Here is a 19,417-nt window from a genome sequence, read left to right on the forward strand (position 1 = left end):
GTGGGAGTCCAGGTACCAGACGGGAGCTGGAGACGCGAGGGAAGGCAGAAAAGTTGAGGAGGGTGGCTTGGACTCCCCAGAAATGAGCAAGAGGGTCCTCTACGGGGGAGGTGGGGGAAAGGTGGCAGGAGAAGGGAGAGAGAGGAAGACAAAGCCTCAGCAACTGGAGGGGAGGAGGACTGGTCCACAATGCCAGTTTCAGAGCCTGACACTCAGCAAACCGCGTTTAGGACCCATTTGTGGAATGAGGGACATTGGCAGCTTAGCAGAGAAGAGTCTCTGGGGGTAGGAGGGAAGAGACCACTTCCTGGAGGACTTAGAGTTCCTGGAGATCAGAATTGACAGGAAGAGTCCATGCAATGTGAGGCAAACTTCTCCTGGACAGGATCAGGGAAATGAATGATCCTGGCCCAACCTAGCTCCATCAGTGGGGGCGGGGAGTGTGTCCAGAGAGAGGAGCCGGATTAGGGTGGGGAGGGGACAATGCCAGGCCAAAGCAGGTGGAACTAGGGAGGGAGGGAAAGGTCAAAGATTGAGGAAGAGTGAAGTCCACAGGAGGGCAGCTATGCTGGGGGCAGGTCTGTCAGACCCTCCCATACAGATGTAAGGACAGTGTGAGAATAGGGATGGGGAAGTGGGAATCTGGGGAGACTTGAAGAAAAGCAAAAATAGTGGGCACAGGGGACCCTGGGCACAGGGGACCCTGCACAGAGACAGGGCTGGGTGGATCCTTGTGGAGCTAGGATCTGGCCCCATCAAGGGGATAACAGATTACAGCGGAAATGGGGTCAAAGAGGTCCTGCATACCCTTTGGGATCTGGCTTCCTAGAGTCCCCCCCCCCCGCCTGTTTTTTTTTTTTTTTTTTTTTGCCCCCAGCGTTTGTCCCACTGGTTCTCTTCTCCAGGAAGACCTTCCTGCCTGGGGGGAGAACTCCTGTTCATCCACCAAGGCCCAGATCTAAGAGCACTGCTCAGGTGTCTCCCCCCCCCCCAGCACCCCATACATGGTTCCACCTCAGCGCACAGCACATCTCTCCGCCAAGGTGTTGAGGTCCACCTTCCCTGGGGGCTGTCAGCTCAGTTTCCTTCTTGGAACCTCACTGCTTCCTTAGCGAGGGCTCTGGGGCAGGGGCGGGGGAGACGGAGAAGAGGACTGGGATAAGATGGACCCAGAACACGGAGTGGAAGCAGGGTGAGGGCGGACTCGGGAAGCAGTGGGAGGCAGAAGAACCTCTGGGGACCAGGAGCCGCCTCCTGGCCCCGAGGCCATGAAGTCCCCTGCTGAGGAAAGGGAGCCTCTGGGGGGCGCCCGAGACCTTGGTGTCTGTCAGGGACCGCGATTGGCCGCGCCGGCGGCCCCGCAATGAGTGACTCAGCCACTACTTCTGTCGCGGGCGTGGGGGCGAAGGATGGAGCGCGGGGCGGGCGGAGGGGTTGGGGGTGGGTGGGCGGCGAGCGCGGCCCCCACCGCCCAGCGGCCCTGCGCGGTTGCTAAGCTCTCCAAGGCCTCGGAGAGACGCGATATGGGCGAACCTCATCGGTTACTATGGTAACTCTGCGCCCCAGCCTCTCGCGCTCGGCGGCTGAGGGAGGCGCAGCCAATCAGAAACTGCAGGCGTTCTTGGGGACCCACTCCCACCCCCCCCATGTGGGCGGGGGTCAGAAGGTGCGGGGAAGAGGCGGAGCGTGGGCTGCGGAGGCCCACTCAGCCACACAGGCGCTGGCTGCAGGCCTGATGTGCTGGGGCGGCTCGGGGACACTTCCGGAGTTAGCTGTGCGGGGCGCCCTCCCTCCCAGAAGGGGCGTCACCTGCAAGAACCCGGCCTTCACGTGGGGTGCAGGACCTTGCGGGGCATCCCGGGCTGCAGGCCGTCCTGTGACTTTTCTCTCGGGTCCGTGGTTTTGGAGACGAGGTCGTTCAAGCGGGTCGTCCCTCAAAACGGCTCACACGGGGAATCTGGGGGCTTGGGTCGCTTTTGCGGGACCCCCAAGAGGCGCTGTCCAGCCATTCCCAGTCGCATATCCTGGGGTCCCTCCAGAGGCCTGCAAGTTCAGGGTGGGCTGTTTGGGTACCACCTCTGCCCAGGTCATGGAGGGCCCTACATGACAGTCCCCTGAGTACGCCAGAAAGCCAGATCTTGGACTCCGGAAGGGGGCAGGTGTGTGTCTGTGCAAACGTGAGCGCCAGCGGGTGTCAATGCCTGGAGAGGGTCTGGGTGCAAACGGGTTTATTCTGTGCATACCTATCCCATGTGGCTAAGTAAGGGTGGGTGTGTTGGGGGGTTACAAATGGACAGTCTCAACCAGGAATATCTAAGGAGGGTCCCCTAAGATCTTGTCTATCTTCTTCTTCCTTAGGATTTCCAAAACCTCTCTCCCACCATCTACTGTCCCCTCCTTGCGGGCAGGACTTAACCGAACTGGGGCAATGTGAGAATTTAGAAATATGTACAGGGGAGCATTCAGCTCAAAACTCCGGGGTCTGTGGGGCTCGCAAGTCCGAGGCTGGGACCTCCAGGTGGGCACATCTGGGAGGCTGAATCTGCCAATAGGCCCCCCTCCTGAGTCCAGCTCCGCATCTGGGCGCCTCCGGCCCAGGTGCGCAGGAAGGAGGCTGTGGCTGTGTCGCGCAAAGTCCCTCACGGCCGCGAGGTGGCGCCATAGCTGCAGCAGCGCCCGCCGGCCCGGGCCGCTCCAGATAAGAGTGTGCGGAAAGCGCGGCGGGGCTGAGACGCGACCAGGACGCGGGGAGGACGGACCAGCAGGACATACCGACCGGGGGCCCGGCGGGCGGAGGGCAGCGCAGCCACGTCCCCCCTGGATCCGCCGGCAGCCGGGCCCGGGGCTTCCGACATGCCCCCCAGGTAGGTTCTAGGGGTGGGGACCGGGAGGGACAGGGGACCCGAACAGCCCGGTCCTCGCGCGCTGGCCGCCTCGGGCGCATCCTCTGGCGCGGGAGCCCCAACGCGGCTGGCGTTTAGGGCTCCGGGTGTCGCCCCTAGAGGACTCAGGACTGCCGGGCCGCTTCTCTGCGCCGGGTTCACGGCAGGGTCAGCGGCCCGGGGCCGGCTCTGCCCGCACATGGGCTAGAGAAGCGAGGGGAAGGGAAGGGGAGCTGGCGGGCGGGGCTGGCAGGGGCGCTGCCCTCCCTGGCACAGCGCGGCGCCTGGCAGCGGGGCGGGTGGGGCGCCGACTAGGAGCTGCCACCGCCACGGGGAGGGAAGCCCGGCCGGGCTGCGGCCGCAGGTAACGGGCCGCGAGGCCCTGTGGGCCAGGCGGGGAATAGGGTCGGGCGGGCGAGCGGACGGCCGCGGAGCTCAGGGCTCGGTTCAGGCCCGGCGGCCGCCTGGCTGCCGAAATTGGGGGCCGAGAGGAAAAGCTGGGAGCCGAGGGACTGCGGCTGGTGCGCTCCTCCCGGCCTGTCTGAAGTTGGGAAACTTTTCCCCAAGTTTGGGGCGGCAGAGGTCCCGTGGAGAAGGGGCCGAGGGGAGCTGGGGAGGGAGGCGCCGGGCCCGCGAATGCAGAGCGGAGGCCGAGGCCGGGGCCGGGACGCGGGTGGGGCGCAGGCCGGGGTCAGGGCCGAAGCCGGCTGTGCGCGGTGCCCGCCCGGGGCGCTGCCCCCTCCCTCCCTTGGGAGCTGCGTGGCTCCCCCCTCCCCCCCACCTGCTTCCTGCCTCAGCCTCCTGCCCCGATATAACGCCCTCCCCGCGCCGGGCCGGCCTTCGTGCTCTGCCCGCCACGGCAGCCGCTGCCTCCGCTTCCCGCGCCACGGCCGCCGCCCGGGCCTCAACTGAGGGCCTGACAGCCCCCGGCCAGGGCGGCGCCACGGCGGGCACCGCGCTCCCCTCCTCCGGACCTCTTCCCCCAACTGGGGCAACTTCTCTCGAGGCGGGAGGCGCTTTTTTACTCGGCTCCCTTGTATCCCACTTGGGCAAACTTCTCAGCCCTGAATGACTTTTCCTGCAGCGGACATTTTCCTCAAATCGGGTAACTTTCCGAAAGGGTCGCTTCGCCCGAACAGTTTTCTCCTTGGAAGCCCCCAGAACCCAGGCGGTGAGCCCGGCGGTATCGGGCCTGGGGGTGCAGGCCAGTCTGGCCTCCTCTCCGCCAGCCAGTCTCGGCTCCTTCTTTTGGTCCAGGCCGGCCGGCCCAGGCTCCCACTCTTGGAGGCCGCGGATCCTCCTCCAGTGCCCAGGCCGCGGTGCTCAATGCCCCTGCCCAGCTGAGGGGAAGGGGAAGTGGAGGGGAGAAGCGCCGGACTGGGTGCAGGCAGCGAGGGCTCGGTGCAGCTCAGACCCGGCTGGTGTGTGTCCCCGCAGGAGATTGTGCTGGGCAGACGATGCTGGACACGATGGAGGCGCCCGGCCACTCGAGGCAGCTGCTGCTGCAGCTCAACAACCAGCGCACCAAGGGCTTCTTGTGCGACGTGATCATCGTGGTGCAGAACGCCCTCTTCCGCGCACACAAGAACGTGCTGGCGGCCAGCAGCGCCTACCTCAAGTCCCTGGTGGTGCATGACAACCTGCTCAACCTGGACCATGACATGGTGAGCCCGGCCGTGTTCCGTCTGGTGCTGGACTTCATCTACACCGGCCGCCTGGCTGATGGTGCGGAGGCGGCGGCGGCGGCCGCCGTGGCCCCGGGGGCCGAGCCGAGCCTGGGCGCCGTGCTGGCTGCCGCCAGCTACCTGCAGATCCCCGACCTCGTGGCGCTGTGCAAGAAACGCCTCAAGCGCCACGGCAAGTACTGCCACCTGCGGGGCGGCGGCGGCGGCGGCGGCGGCTACGCACCCTACGGGAGGCCGGGCCGGGGCCTGCGGGCTGCCACGCCCGTCATCCAGGCCTGCTACTCGTCCCCGGCCGGGCCTCCGCCGCCGCCCACCGCCGAGGCGCCGTCGGGCCCCGAGGCCGCAGTGAACACGCACTGCGCCGAGCTGTACGCCTCGGGCCCCGGCCCGGCCGCCGCGCTCTGCGCCCCGGAGCGCCGCTGCTCCCCGCTCTGCGGCCTGGACCTGTCCAAGAAAAGCCCGCCGGGCTCCGCGCCTCCCGAGCGGCCGCCGGGCGAGCGCGAGCTGCCCCCGCGCCCAGACAGCCCTCCCAGCGCCGGCCCCGCAGCCTACAAGGAGCCACCGCTCGCCCTGCCGCCCCTGCCGCCGCTGCCCTTCCAGAAGCTGGAGGAGGCCGGACCGCCTCCGGACCCATTCCGCGGCGGCGGCGGCGGCGGCGGCAGCCCGGGACCCGAGCCCCCCGGCCGCCCCGACGGGCCCAGCCTCCTCTACCGCTGGATGAAGCACGAGCCAGGCCTGGGAAGCTACGGCGACGAGCTGGGCCGCGAGCGCGGCTCCCCCAGCGAACGATGCGAGGAGCGAGGCGGGGACCCGGCCGCCTCGCCTGGGGGTCCTCCGCTCGGCCTGGCGCCGCCGCCGCGCTACCCGGGCAGCTTGGACGGGCCTGGCGCGGGCGGCGACGGCGACGACTACAAGAGCAGCAGCGAGGAGACGGGCAGCAGCGAGGACCCCAGCCCGCCCGGCGGCCACCTCGAGGGCTACCCGTGCCCGCACCTGGCCTATGGCGAGCCCGAGAGCTTCGGCGACAACCTGTACGTGTGCATCCCGTGCGGAAAGGGCTTCCCCAGCTCGGAGCAGCTGAACGCGCACGTGGAGGCGCACGTGGAGGAGGAGGAGGCGCTGTATGGCAGGGCCGAGGCGGCTGAGGTGGCTGCAGGGGCCGCCGGCCTCGGGCCCCCTTTTGGAGGCGGTGGGGACAAGGTCGCTGGGGCTCCGGGGGGCCTGGGCGAGCTGCTGCGGCCGTACCGCTGCGCGTCGTGCGACAAGAGCTACAAGGACCCGGCCACGCTGCGGCAGCACGAGAAGACGCACTGGCTGACCCGGCCCTATCCGTGCACCATCTGCGGGAAGAAGTTCACGCAGCGCGGGACCATGACGCGCCACATGCGCAGCCACCTGGGCCTCAAGCCCTTCGCGTGCGACGCGTGCGGCATGCGCTTCACGCGCCAGTACCGCCTCACCGAGCACATGCGCATCCACTCGGGCGAGAAGCCCTACGAGTGCCAGGTGTGCGGCGGCAAGTTCGCCCAGCAACGCAACCTCATCAGCCACATGAAGATGCACGCCGTGGGTGGCGCGGCCGGCGCGGCCGGGGCGCTGGCGGGGCTGGGGGGGCTCCCCGGCGTCCCCGGCCCCGATGGCAAGGGCAAGCTCGACTTCCCCGAGGGCGTCTTTGCTGTGGCGCGCCTCACGGCTGAACAGCTGAGCCTGAAGCAGCAGGACAAGGCGGCTGCGGCCGAGCTGCTGGCCCAGACCACGCACTTCCTGCACGACCCCAAGGTGGCGCTCGAGAGCCTCTACCCGTTGGCCAAGTTCACTGCGGAGCTGGGCCTCAGCCCCGACAAGGCGGCCGAGGTGCTGAGCCAGGGAGCGCACCTGGCCGCCGGCCCCGACGGCCGGACCATCGACCGTTTCTCCCCGACCTAGAGCGGTCTTGCCGCCGCGTGGCCCCGGCCCGCGCCCTTAGGCAGCGGCGGCGGCGGCCACCAGCAGGCAGGCACACCGCGCCCGACGACTGTAGTAGCTGCGGCAGCGTCGCCGCAGGGGCGGCGGCCCCACCTGGCCTCACTGCTTTGTGCCTTAGCCCGGGGGTGGGGGTGGGGAGAAAACCCCGGGACGGGGGTGGGATGGGGGAAGGGAGATTTATATTTTTGATATCAGCTTTGACCAAAGGAGACCCCCGGCCCTTCTCCGCCTCTTCCTGTGGTTCGTTGGCCCCCTCCCCCGGCTCCGTGCTGCTCTTGGGGGAAGGGGTGTCACTGTTGGGGCGCTCCCAGCCCTACCTCCGGCCCTTGCGACCACACCCATTCTCACTGTGAATCTCCCCGCTGGGGTCGGAGCGTCGGGCAGAGTTGGGGAGCGGGGAGGGGACTGAGCCGGCCGGAGGGCCCCCCGCCCCCGCCCCCGCCCGCCCCGGGACTGATAATGTGAAGTTCCTCATTTTGCACAAGTGGCACTAGCCCCAGGGCTAACCTTTCCCTCCCTCTGGAGTCAGAGGGCTGAGACAGCCCTGGCCTACCCGGTCTCCCACTCCCGCGGTGGTCCCCCCCTCCCTTCCCTGGGGCCCCGGACCATATTTATTGCATGCGCCCTGGGCGGCCCCCCCAACCCCGAGCCCAGGCTGGGCTGGAACGTGGTCTCTTTAGCTCCCTCCTCCTCGTTTGTATATTTCCTACCTTGTACACAGGCTCTTCCAGAGCCGCTTCCATTTTCTATACTCGAACCAAACAGCAATAAAGCAGTAACCAAGGACCCTGGACCCAGCGGCTCTGTTCGCCCTGCACAAGGAGCTGGGTGGGCCGCACCGGGGTGGGTGCAGGGGCCAGAAGCAGCGCCCTCATATAGGTGCGGTGGCTTGGACCTTCCCTCCCCGGTCCCAGAGACAGATCAGCAAGAGCTCAGGTGTGTTTCATAACTAAAAATTTATTAAGGGAACAAATCCAGTGCTGCAAACGGGACAGAAAGGAGAGACAGGGTCTGGGTCCCACCCACCCAGTCGTCAGCCTTCATCCAGGGGAAAGGATCTCAGAGGAGAGGCCAGGGACCCTATACCCCCAAAAAGCCCAGTCTTCTGAGGCCCTGGGGGACTCACCGCCCCAAATCGTCGGCCGTGGCTCTCCTGTACAATTCCCCCTCCTTCTGGCATAATCTCGGGCCTCCGGGAGGGCACTGCCTTGCTCCCGTCCTCTGGGCAGGCTGTATAGTCAGATGGGGGGCTCTGGGGGATCCCCCCACTGGTCCCATCAAAACTTACTCCTGGCTCCGCCTCCAAACCCTGTCTTCCCCTAAGTCCCCCTCCCTCCCTGTCCCTGGGTTGGGAGAACGCTTTCCCAGTAGGAAGCCTCCTGAGTGAAGCTTTGAACACAGGTGCCAGCTAAAGAGGCAACAAAAAACTCCAAGGCCTAAGGGCCCCTGGGTCAAGTTCTTCTAGGGCAAAGCTAGAAACAGGGTGCAAACTTCAGGCTAGGCAATGCTGCTCCCAGGCACTGGCCCACCCTACCCTCCCTCAGGCTGGGCTGGAGGAGCCTGGAAGTATCCCAGAGCAGAGGGGCCTGGGAAAGGTGGTCAGCGGCAGGAAAGCTTTCTTAGGTTCCTGCCACAGGTACCGCGGGAGAAGGATTCAGAGTGAGAACCTCCGTGGCAAGGAAATGAGGGGCCAGGAAGGTGACAGGAATCAACTAGAAAGAGAAGGAGGGTGAGGGGGATGATTCAGAAGGGGGAGAGGGAGGGGGAGGGGGAATTGAGAAGAGTCTGAGGAAATTTTGTCAAGTGGGAACTAGAGCAAAAGGCAGGCCAATGGAGGGAGATGGAGCAGGCAAAGGCCACCCAGGAAGCATGGGCCTGAGAGCAGATGTCCCTTCCCTACAGACCCATGACCAACCGAGGGGAAAACAAGTGGCCCAGTACAGTGGACCCAGATTGGTAAGGGCGGGAAGAGCAGCGGGATGGGTGTGTGTGTGTGTGGGGCCTAGGGCTGCTGTTCAGAACCCAAGTGGGGTCCATAGGGGAATCCAGGCCTCAGGGGGAGAGAGATGCCCTGAGCACTCTCTTCACGGCGTGACCAAAGCCTCTTGGACGCTTTCAGGACAGGGGCTCTGAAGATTAAAGGGACCCGTGATCTCACCTGCATCTGATGGAAACTCTAACCCCCTGCCCCATCTCCAGCTGAGAAAGTGGCTGAGTCCCTGGGCTAAGAGGCCTTCCCCCAGCCCTTGAACCGGACACGGGGAGGGAGAAAGGCTGAGCACCGGCGGTCTGTCTGGCTCGCCCACCTGCTGTCACTGCAGCCAGCCACCTCCCTGCTAAATCCCGGCAGCCCAGGAGGGTCCCAGCGGCTTCCGCCCGGCCCTTGGGAGGGGCTCTGTGCGGAGCAGCTGCCCCCACAGCGCGGCCACGGCGTGGGGGGGAAGAGGGTGGTTTACTGTCTGGATGGACTGGTGGCTCAGGCACGCGGGCATCTCCTGTGCTACTCTGGGCGCCTGGTGGCCTCTCGGGAATGGTTCCATGGGGGTGGGCCCCGCTGTGGCCCTCTCAGCCCACCTGGGCCCACGTGAGGAAGGCCGGGATGTCCCGCACAGGCACATTCCTGGTCAGCGCCTTCACACGCAGGTTCCGGTCATCCGTCAACAGCACCACCTCCCGCAGTAGCCGGATCGGCTCCTCTGTTGGCACGAGAGAGCAGAGGGACTTCACTGAGGGCAGGAGGCAGGGGCACTGGCTGCCTCTCCTCTTCCGGAGGGGAAAGCAGTCCTGGGGGCTCAAGGCCAGCCCTATCTTGGCCCTTCCACAGGTCCTTTCCCTCGTGCGGACTATCAGCCGAGGGCGCCCCTCCCCTACCGGCTTAGGGAGGGCCATGAGGGGCCAGGGCTGGCCTTCTGCTCTGGACCCCCGCCTCCAGCATAGGGCTGTGCTGCCTCGTGCCCTGAGAGCTGCCCGACCCGCCAGCCTCCGCAAACCCCTCTTCTCAGGACTCAGCTGAGAGCGCAGAGCCGGCCCTCCTATTCCTTCTGACTGCACGGCTAGTCCTGGACCCAAAACATTCCTCTCTTCTGCACATCTTCTCCGCCCACCCCCCATCCCCCCCAAGGCCAGCAGATCCACGCTTTAGGTATTCAGAGGTAGAAAACTCAAGATGGAATACAAAATGTATCCAGGGCTCCCGGGAAGTGAGGAGAGGGGTTAGCTCAGGGAGCTCTGAGGAGGGGGGGGGCAAGGGTCCCGGCAGAGCCCAGCCAAGGTGGCCCTGAGGTCAGAGCCAAAAGATTCCCTCTATTAAATAAACGTGATCCGTGTGTACGGTAAAAACCTCTAGGTACAGAAGAAGGAAAGGTGAAGTCGCATCATTCTCCCTGTTCTCTCCCTCATGTCTCTCTGTCTTGTTTCCCAGGGTAGAGCTGTGTATGTCTCCAGATTTCTTTATGCACGTTTACAAGTGTATATATGTTATATAAGCTTTTTTTCTATAACATTACAATCATACTCACCGTACCTACTTCATTCAAATTTTAAAGATTTTAAAGTTCTTTCTATATCAGCACAAACGGACGCACAAACGGATAGCCTTCGTTCTTTTTAGATGACTTTTTAAGCAGGATATCTTCCCCCACTTCTTTCCCCCTAATTCCCTAAACTTTTAATAATGTAGTGGGGAGAATTTAAGCTGGGGCCAAGCACTCACACAAGTGACATCCCCACCCCTGCTAAGGCCCCTTGGGTGGCAGGTCCACTCCTCGGTCCCAGGCTGGGTGTTTGCTGACGGAGGCCCGGCAGACAGTGAGGCACAGGAAATGTCCTGCGGGGCTTGCTGACTGTGAGGGCTGGCGGGGCTGGGGGACTGCAAACATCCCTGCCGACCTGAGCAGTTTCAGGCTTGCCAGCTCCAGGCAGGGAGGCTGAGAACTGGCTGTCAGCCTTGGGAGGAGTCTGGGGGGAAGAGGGAGGGAGAGGCTCGTGGGGTTGATGGCGGTGAGAGAAGGGGAGAGGCGGAACGAGGGTGTGGTGGGAGGTGAGCAGCTGTGGCGGACAGAGAGGGAGAGGAAGGCAGCCATGGGGAGAGGAGATGCTCTGAGACTGCTCGGCTGCTTGGGCCTGGCCCCTCGGGGTGTGTGCGGTGGGGCGGGGGGGACGTGCAGTGCCATGTGGGGCTCCCAGCGGCTGCCCAAGTCTGTCCACAGCCCCACTGGTCCTGCCCTGGGACTCAGACCAGGCGAGTCCCAGGCCTTAGGTCAGCCAACCAAGGCCCGGCATTGCTGGCAGGGGTCTGCAGGGGTTTCTGTGGATACTTTGAGACATTTTTAACAATAAACATCCTCTGTTTTGACACTGGTAACTTCACTTTGTTAGAAACCAGAGACTGTCATCTTGTCAGGCCCCATCCGCCATAATCCACATGATTTTAAAATTCAACATCGTTTACACATAAACATTTGGTGATGGTTTCTCTGTGAATCTGACAAGTTAATCTGCTAAGAATTCACACTGACAAATGGGGTTTGATTACACCAGCCGTTGCTGATGTAATTCTGATAGGGGCGGTCCCCAGGATGGCAATGGGTTCCTGTAGGCTGTTTGGGGTGAAGCGGGGGGGCGGGGGGGGGAGACTAGGGCCAAAGCCAAAATGTGTCTCTGCTAAGAAAGAAACAGCTCTGAGGCTGGGTGGGGCCACAGCAGCATCTGAACCGTACTTCCCAACAAGGCCTTCTGCACTCCTGCCTACCTCTCCCTCAGAAGGTGCCCCTCTAGGAAGCTGCCTGGGAGCAGAGCCCAACCTCCTCTGTTGGGCTCAGCTAGGACTCCTTTTTACCACTTGAATGCTCTGGATCTGGCCCTAAGGGACAGGACGTGCAAGCCACGTGGCAGGACCCCTCTGGAGAACAGCAGCTGTGGGCTCATTACCAGCCTCAGGTACAGAGACTTGGGCAGCAGTGAGGGGCTGAACTGAAGTGGGTGGGAGGAGGGCTGGAGAGAAGACAATCCCCAGGCCAGCCTAGAAGCCAAGGCCAGGAAAGTAAGCAGAGACAAGAGATGGGTGACAACTAAGAGAAAATGACAAGAGGCTACATACACACAGACACAGACTACATGGTGAGAATTATCAGCTCTGCTGATGACACCGAGATAGGAAATCCTAGGAAATCCTTCCAAAAGAAGAAATGTCAGAGTCCTGGGTGCCGGGAGCAGAAAACACCTGAGCCTCACTGACTCTGAGGGGCTGAGGGGCTGCGTCAGAGGAGAGATGGTTCTGGGTTGAGGGTGAGGTGCTAAAGCACCTGGAAGAGAACCCCTGGTTCCCAGATGGGATTCTGCTCACCAAAAGGGTTTTGAAAACTGGGCTGAGGGCTCAGTCCACAAGCTCTCACCTGCCTCCAAAGGGCTGTGTCACACAACCAGAGAGACAGGAAGGAAAGGCCCACCACTAGGTGGGGAAGCACTCCTCCCCCCCACCCCCCATACACGGTAAACATTCACGGATGAATTGAGAGGATGAACATGGCCAAGAACAGGGAGGTAGGCCCTGGGGACCACCAGGGACTGTCCTCAGAGCGGCAGAGGGCTGGGCTCAGGAGACCATGCCCAGAATAAGCTACACTGAATCATAAAGACATTCTTGCTGTCAGAGAACTCACCGAGGACCCAAGAAAGGAAATGGACGCATGCACAGTGGGAAAGTTCAGTCTAGAGCCCAGCTTCCTGGGCTAGGCCCATCCCTAGTTGGCCGAGGGTTCACCTGAGGGTGGGGGAGTTGTGACAGGGAGGTCTGACTTCCAGGAGGGGAGGAAACTGGGCTGGCCTCAGGCTTTTATCAGGCCTGAACCCTGATTCCTTAAACTTCCCAGGCCAGAGTCAGTGGAGGGACCCTTCCCTAGGGCCAAGGAGGGCAGGACAAGGTAGGGAGGGGAAGGGATGGTCCCGAGGCAGACGCAGAGCTGTACCTTTGCTGGTGGGCATGAAGTCCTTAGCTTTGTCTTTGCAGTAGTGGAGGCAGCAGGAGAGGATCAGGTCATCGTTGTTGCCCTGGAGGAAGACAGGGTACGTGCCACCGGGTGGGGGGGGGGGCGCCACGCATAGGGGGCACAGGTATGCTCTGCCTCTGGGGTCCCGGGGAAGGTCACTTCCCAGGGTCCCTCCCAGACATGCCCTGGTCCTGCTTGGCCAGGTCCAACTGTGCCAAGAGTGGTCTAGGGGACAAGGAACTCCCCCTCCTGGGCCTCGATGGTGGCCGTCCCCTCGGCTGCTCAGGACAACTGGCCTTCCTCTAGCCCCTCCCTCCCGGAGACCCTGTTCTGAAGGCTGGCTATAGGTGCTCCCTTTTTGCCCTGGGTCTCACCAGCTGGCCAGTGATGTCCTCACTGCGGAAGGCGATGGATTCGAGTTCATTGCCACGGCTGGTCAGGGCCCGCAGGCAAGAGTCCCGACTCTCGAATCGCTGCTCGAGGAACTCAATGGACTTCCGGGCCTTTTCCTGCACCACACGGGCATAGCCCCCAGCCCGGTGGTCTGTCTCCTGCCCCTTGGCCAGGCCGTCCAGCTCATTGATCACTGATGAGACACAGTCCCGCAAGGAATCAGCCTCAGCAATCAGCAATCACGTCTGTCTTCGCCCGAGGCCTCGCTTTCCCAGCCAGCCCCTCCCCAGACCACAGAAGCCATCCTGTCCCACAGGAGTCTTCCAGTGAAACTAGGGGATCTTGGGGGGCAAGAAATGCCCCAGACTTTCCACAGTGTTCTATCTTCTTTCTGCCTCTTCCCCTGGGCCCCACCCTCCTCCTGGGAGGAACTTACAGGGAGTTTCTGGAGCTGCTGTATTCAGGGGAAGAAACCTGGCCTCTCTATCGCATTCCTCAGTTATAGAATCAAATCGAGAGGGTCCCTCAGGAGAGGCGAGGGTATGTAGCGGCTAGAGGAAAGAGGCACTCTCCCTCATCCGCCTGGGCCCCCACCACGGCAGTCCAAGGGGGGCCCAGTTCCATGCCCACCCCTGCCAGAGCGCAGGGAGGTCACAAGGTGGCAAGTGGGGATCACAGCCTCACTCACAAGGACCCTGCTATTCCCCTAAACCCCTGGCACATCTACCTCCTCTGATAGTGCACGTGTGTGTGTGTGTGTGTGTGTGTGTGTGTGTCTGCCTGCCTGCCTATGTGTCTGGGACACAGCTTCATTTTCTGGTGAAGATTCTTTCCAAAATTCCAGCCAAAAGCCTGAGGTCAAGTGGGAAATATGCACTCCTTGGGGGCTCCGGGAGAGTTTGGGGTCTGAGGCCTCTCCTCAGTGCAGTGATTCATGGCTCGGGGAATCGGCGTGAGCATGCTGTTCCATGGTGAGCCTGGCACTCACCGTCTGGGTATTCAGAGACACTTTCTGGAAAGGGCCCATGTGGGAATACACACACACAGACACACAGACACACAGACACACAGACACCCCATGCCTTCAGCAACCTGAGGCTGCAGTGTCCACACACACACACACACACACACGCGCGCGCGCACACACGCCACGCCTTCAGCAACCTGAGGCTGCACTGTCCACCCAATGTATGGTTGAGGTTGCGGAGTAGTGGTGGATGGGTGTATGGTACAGCAAACAGAACATCAAACATGAAAAACTGGTATTCTATCCCAAAATCTGCTTTCCTGCTTCCAAACTAAACAGGCTTCAAAGGGGAAGCTTGTTTGTGCTTCTGCACCAGGCGGGGCTTCTCGAAGCTGGGGTCAGACCTAAGGAGCAGGGAGCAGGTTAAAGAGCACAAGAAACAAGCAGAGAAGGCTGCCGGCTTAACCCTTCGTGCTCTGCACACAGGGCAGGACTCCCCTGCGGCGCCTCACTGAACAGGAGCCCCCTCTACAGCCCCTGAGAGTCAAGGCCCTGCCCAGCTGAGGACGCTTCAGAAAGGCTGGCCTGGATGCCCTGACAGAGTTGGCATTTCCCAGTGCCCCTGGGGGTTGACCAGTTATTCTCTATCTATATTCTCCTCTGAGTTTTCTCATATATTTGCTCCCTCCCCACTGAATCTGGCTTCCCCCACTGAACCATAAGCTCTTCAAGGCCAAGGGCTGCAGCTCTGCCTTTCACTGGCTCCCTCGGGAACAAGAAGACTGAGCACACAGTAGGGGCACAATCGGTGCTGGTGACTGAGGGCTCTGCCGGCCTGGGATGGTGTCTGAGGCTCCTACCAAGACTTAGGGGGCTCCTGAGACACCAGCAACCTCTCAGTTACACCACTTCCGGACCATCTAGCAAAAAGTGACCAATTCACTTTCTTATCCCTGAAAATCCCCTGGGTAGGAGAGCACAGGGACACGCTATCCTGAAAGTTGCCCCACCCCGGGCCCTGGTGAGGGTAGAGGGGAAGCTGCAACAACTCGCTAGTCTGGCTCTACCTGGGGCAGACAAGCTGCTCTACTTCTGAAGAACAGAAACCCTTCCCTTGGGTCTAAGGGCCTGGGTTGAAGAGGCTCTGGCCAGGCCACATGGGGAGGGGGAAGGAAGACAGGGAGGGTGGAGGCGGGACGAGGGCTGCTTCAGTGCCAACATTCTCAGGTGGTGCTAACGTGTTTCCCACAACCCCCCAGGGTTCTATAGCCTCTGCAGGGGCGGATGTTTCCTGCCCTTTGTTTCCACTCTCATCTGGCACTAAGACACTAGGGACTGGGAGGGAAGGCCCAGCGGAACATCTTGGCATGAATGTCAGAGGTGGCTTGGCAGGCAGACTGCCAGTCTGGCAGATTTTCCAGAGGACAGGGCCCCTCAACTTGCTCCAAGTGGCTGGTGAGAAGGGGACATTAAAAAGCCTGGGCTTGCCAGCCATCTCCCAGATACTCTCCCTCCACAGGATAGCTATCAGTGATATTAGCTGTTATATCAGACAGCAGCCCGGAGCCCAGAACACAAAGCCCATCCTGAAGCTGACCCACCACAGGGCTCCCAGAACCAGAGGTGCCTCAGACAGCCCTCTGGAGATAGCCCAGCTGGGCTCCTTTGGCCTGAGGGTGGAAGCAAGCTAGCTGGGTCCTGAGATGCTGACCCTGTACCAGCACCAATGACCAGACAGTGGTAAGAGCCCAAGTGGCAGGAATCCACACGCGTGAGCCAAGGGCTTGCTCTGGAGGGTTTCCATCAGCCTGGCCTTAGGGTGACATTGGCCAGAAGAATGTTACCTCGAACCAACAGAACAATCATGAAAAGCTACAAGACAATCAGACCAAAGGCATCTAAGCACTTCAAAACCCTCCCAGCCTCCCTGCCAGACCACCCAGCAGCACTGCCGCTATCTGCCAGGGCTGAGTGTTTACCAATAACGGGAACCAGCTTTGCTGTTTTACTGCAAGCTTTATAAGGATAAAAACAAGGGCTGGGCTCATGCAGCCTCTGGTTGCTGGGACACAGGAGTCCATTTGCTCAAGCAGTTTAAGCCATGGATCAGCCATAATAATTTGAACTGCTTTGATTATTAAACAATTTTCCTTGCCCCACACATTCCCTACTTCCCTGCAAATCCTGTCTTACACACACAGCAGGGTTCCGCCTGCCTGGCCCCCAGGCTGCGGGGCATGTGTGTAGAAGGGGTTACTGCGCACATGCAGGGCTGCTCTGGCCTGACTCACCGATGAGGGGCACCACCAGGATGTACTTCCTGCTCTCCAGCAGCTGTGCCAGACTGGCCAGGTGGTCAATGAAGCCGTTGGTGTCTGGTACGAGGAACAAGGGTCTGATCTCGAGCTCCATCTGCCTCAGATGACTCTGGTCCTCCAGGACAGCCTACAGGGACACAGAACGGTGAGTGAGCCAGTGAGTGAGTAGGCAAGGGGTGGGCGAGCCGGGGCCCTGAGTCCACGGTGTGTCAGCATCCTGCCCCTTCCCCACCCAGAGAAACAGCCAGTCCCTGTCGGGACAGGCCCGAGGGCTGGGCAAGGCACTGCAATAAAAATCAGTGTAGACCAAATGGCTTGGGGAAACAGGCATGACTAAAACCCTCGCATAGGACTGAGAAGGGACCTCGATGGTTATTAAAAATAACGGGTCTCTGAAAGTAAGACCTTGGGCTAAAAATCAGCAAGGGAGAGTTAGGTTCCTTGGATATGGAAGTGGCTTCACATTCGTTATCTAGGCAGCATATACAGGGGGTACTTCTCAACCCAGACACTTTTACGTATATGTATATCCCAAACAGAATTTATTTCAATTTACTTCACTGTGTACTTAAAAACAGGAAAGAAAAAGAATAAACTCAAAGTCTATACAAAAAGAGTGATGCTGACAACTAACAATTAACACCGAAGTGTCCCACATCGGCGGGAGCCCACATGGTGGGATGGTTTAGGACCCAACTCACAGATGTGCAAAGACCACCATCCAGACTGATGAGAATCGTCACCATCTTCCCCCACCAGCATGGTGATCCCTAAACAGTAGTCTTCTGTGCTCTACCTGCACTCCTTTGCCACGATTCCGTACAACCTGTACTCTTGTTTACTTGATGTTTTTCTTTAAATTGACTTTACGTCAGCTCGTTTTTGTGGCTTAGCAAATAATATCTGTGGTATCAGGAGTCTGAGAGCCTAGGAATATGTTTACCAGCGCAAGCGGCATTTCCGCAATAAAGAGTCAGAATGTCTTCTATGCATATTGAAAAAACCCCTCATGTGGCACCAGTGGTCTGGGCACCACACCTCGGAAGGCACACGGCCTAGCGCCTGTTAGTCTTACAGATGTTCACGTCTTCCAGGGAAGCTCCATGCTCATCCGTAAAAGCCCAATCTTCTCAAGTCCGCCAGGGCCTTGTGTGGCGGCAGCTCTTTGAGACTGGCTCTGGGTACACCTGTCACTACAGAACATGGTCACTACTGTGCTGCTTCCTCTTCTGGGGACCATGGCCAAGAAGCAGGCTGATGTGCGGGCATCTGCCCAGACAGTGTGCTCCCTGTGTGCAGAGCCAGAGGGCACTGAAGCAAACCCGGTAGGGGCCTGGCGAGCAGGTCCCAGCCCTGTCCTGCCCTCCCATGGCCTCCTGCCACACACCAACTTGCAGGGACAGAGACACAAGCATGGAGCAGGGGAGGAGGTGTGCGTGCCAACTGAGATGGGGCCCACAGGCTGGGCCCTGGCCACTAACAGTCAGTGAAAAAGGTGATCAGGTTTCACTGGCAGTGACAGTAAAACTGAAAGGGCATGCCTCTGAATGCTGGGGGTGGCTCCTCTGTGACCTGCTGGGGACCTCTCCCTATGAGTAAGTCATTGCTGCCACTGCCACCACAGCGGGTGGAAGGCACAGGACGCTGGCAGGCCTGAGAAACGCAGCTGAAGGGCTTGCCTGCTGAAGTCTTACGGCTCTCACCTCATGAAGGGAAAAGCACCTCTGCTGCAGGCCACCTTCCCAGGGGAGGTGGGTCACTGGCCCTCCCCATGGGGCTGCCAACTAGAGGGTGACACACATTCTACCGAACTCAACTTGGGCATTAAAAAAAACCCTATTTTTTTATTGAGATATAATCGATATATAACACGTGGGACGGCGCGGGCATTTTGTGAGAACAGGAAGCGGTCCCCACTCAGGCTTAGTGAGCTCTCCCGTCTCTCTCCTCACAGAGGGAGCATCAGCACTCCTGCTGCTTATTTCCCCAGGTCTCAGCGTTCTCTGTCCAGCCTTTCCACTGCCTGGAACGTTTCTCTTGGCATTATAGGCCCCTAAACCTCTGTCTTTCTCAGTGAGAAGGGGCAGGACGCACCCTGATGCCGGCTGGGCCTGAGCACAGCATCTCTGCCACCGTTCCGCTCAGACCCCTTTCACATCTTAGTTTTCCTGCCTCCATAAATGATCCTCTGGCCCTAAGGCTGACTCTAAGGACGTGGCATTGGCTGCCCCTTTTACCCTGTGGGAACAATGAGCTCCTAAGACCTCAGACCACCCTTCCGTAAATGCTGGCCATGGGCAGGAGGGCCTTTAGGCCAGATGGCCGAGGGAGGCGGGGGGCTGAGCCTGCCTGGGTGTTTTGATGACAGGATGGAAGAAAAATCTAGGTGCAAGGTCCAGGGAAGCACTAGCGGTCTGAGTTCTCTGAGATCTGGCTCAGGGCCAGAAAGGTGAACAGAGGCCACAGCCTTTTTGGGAGGTGGCAGCCTTGTTGGTTCCCCAGGGGTGGGCGGGATCAAGCTGATGAGGGTGGCCAGAGCTGTGCTGCCACCATCCGGTCCCAGGGACACCCGCAGACAACTTCCCTTAACCTGGCTCTGCCCAGTGAGTCACTGCACAACTGCTTCCTGTTCCCCACATGCCCTCCTGGAGTCTCAGGAGATTCACTGAAGCTGTTCCCCCTTCTCTTGGGGTACCAGTGGGACTCTGGGGGGTCATACCTGGGTCAGGAGACTGGCCCAGTCCCCTTGAAAGAATGGCAGACAAGGAAGGATTGGGAATCCGCAGCCCCTCGTCTGTGGGTGTCGGTGTTTCCGGCCCTCTCTGAGTGGCGCTGTGTGTGTGTGTGTGTGTGTGTGTTTGTGTGTGTTTAGCATTTGCCCTCCCAACTTTTCCAGATTTTACCCGTCAGATTCCTGGCAGCTGTGCACGGCGCCTGTGCCGGCCGTCACGTCCCATTCTGATCTCTGGGTCGCACGGTGAGAGAAGGACACAGGATGCGCAGGGAGTGAAAAAGTGATGTCGGTGGGGAGAGCGCCAAGTCCCCACTCACAGCCATGGGATGCTTGGGGAGAAGGGGGAAGCATGCTGCTGTGGAGTTCAGAGGCCGGTAGTGAGATTTATTTTTGTTTGTATGAGCAAAAAGCTGCAGAAGCCTCTGGTGGGGGTGAGGGGGGCGCAACTGGAATGCTGTGATTCAGACGGACTGGCCCTGGCCTGGA

General features: G+C 60.7%; 2 protein-coding genes across 4 annotated transcripts in view; one reads left to right on the forward strand and one right to left on the reverse strand.

The window, feature by feature from the left end:
• Positions 1-2,682: 2,682 nt before the first annotated feature.
• HIC1 (HIC ZBTB transcriptional repressor 1) lies at positions 2,683-6,651 on the forward strand. 2 transcript variants are annotated; one of them, XM_081218997.1, is made up of 2 exons: positions 2,683-2,864; positions 4,320-6,651. In XM_081218997.1, the coding sequence occupies exon 2, from the start codon at positions 4,340-4,342 to the stop codon at positions 6,491-6,493; it is 2,154 nt and encodes a 717-aa protein (XP_081075123.1). In that variant the 5' UTR covers positions 2,683-2,864; positions 4,320-4,339; the 3' UTR covers positions 6,494-6,651. The 2 variants fall into 2 exon arrangements, with proteins under 2 accessions (XP_081075123.1, XP_081075124.1); XM_081218998.1 differs by lacking the exon at positions 2,683-2,864 and adding an exon at positions 3,181-3,246.
• An 820-nt stretch (positions 6,652-7,471) lies between these two features.
• Positions 7,472-19,417, reverse strand: part of SMG6 (SMG6 nonsense mediated mRNA decay factor) — a 230,381-nt gene continuing 218,435 nt past the window's right edge. For both annotated transcript variants that reach the window (XM_081218995.1, XM_081218996.1), the window contains exons 16-19: positions 16,171-16,324; positions 12,894-13,105; positions 12,499-12,580; positions 7,472-9,228 (exon numbers count right to left, since the gene is read on the reverse strand). In XM_081218995.1, coding sequence (XP_081075121.1) covers positions 9,098-9,228; positions 12,499-12,580; positions 12,894-13,105; positions 16,171-16,324 — 579 coding nt within the window. In that variant the 3' untranslated portion in view covers positions 7,472-9,097. The remainder of the gene's footprint in view (positions 9,229-12,498; positions 12,581-12,893; positions 13,106-16,170; positions 16,325-19,417) is intronic.

The sequence above is a fragment of the Mesoplodon bidens genome (genome assembly GCF_964165515.1).
Source record: "Mesoplodon bidens genome assembly, chromosome: 19".
NCBI lineage: Eukaryota > Metazoa > Chordata > Mammalia > Artiodactyla > Ziphiidae > Mesoplodon > Mesoplodon bidens.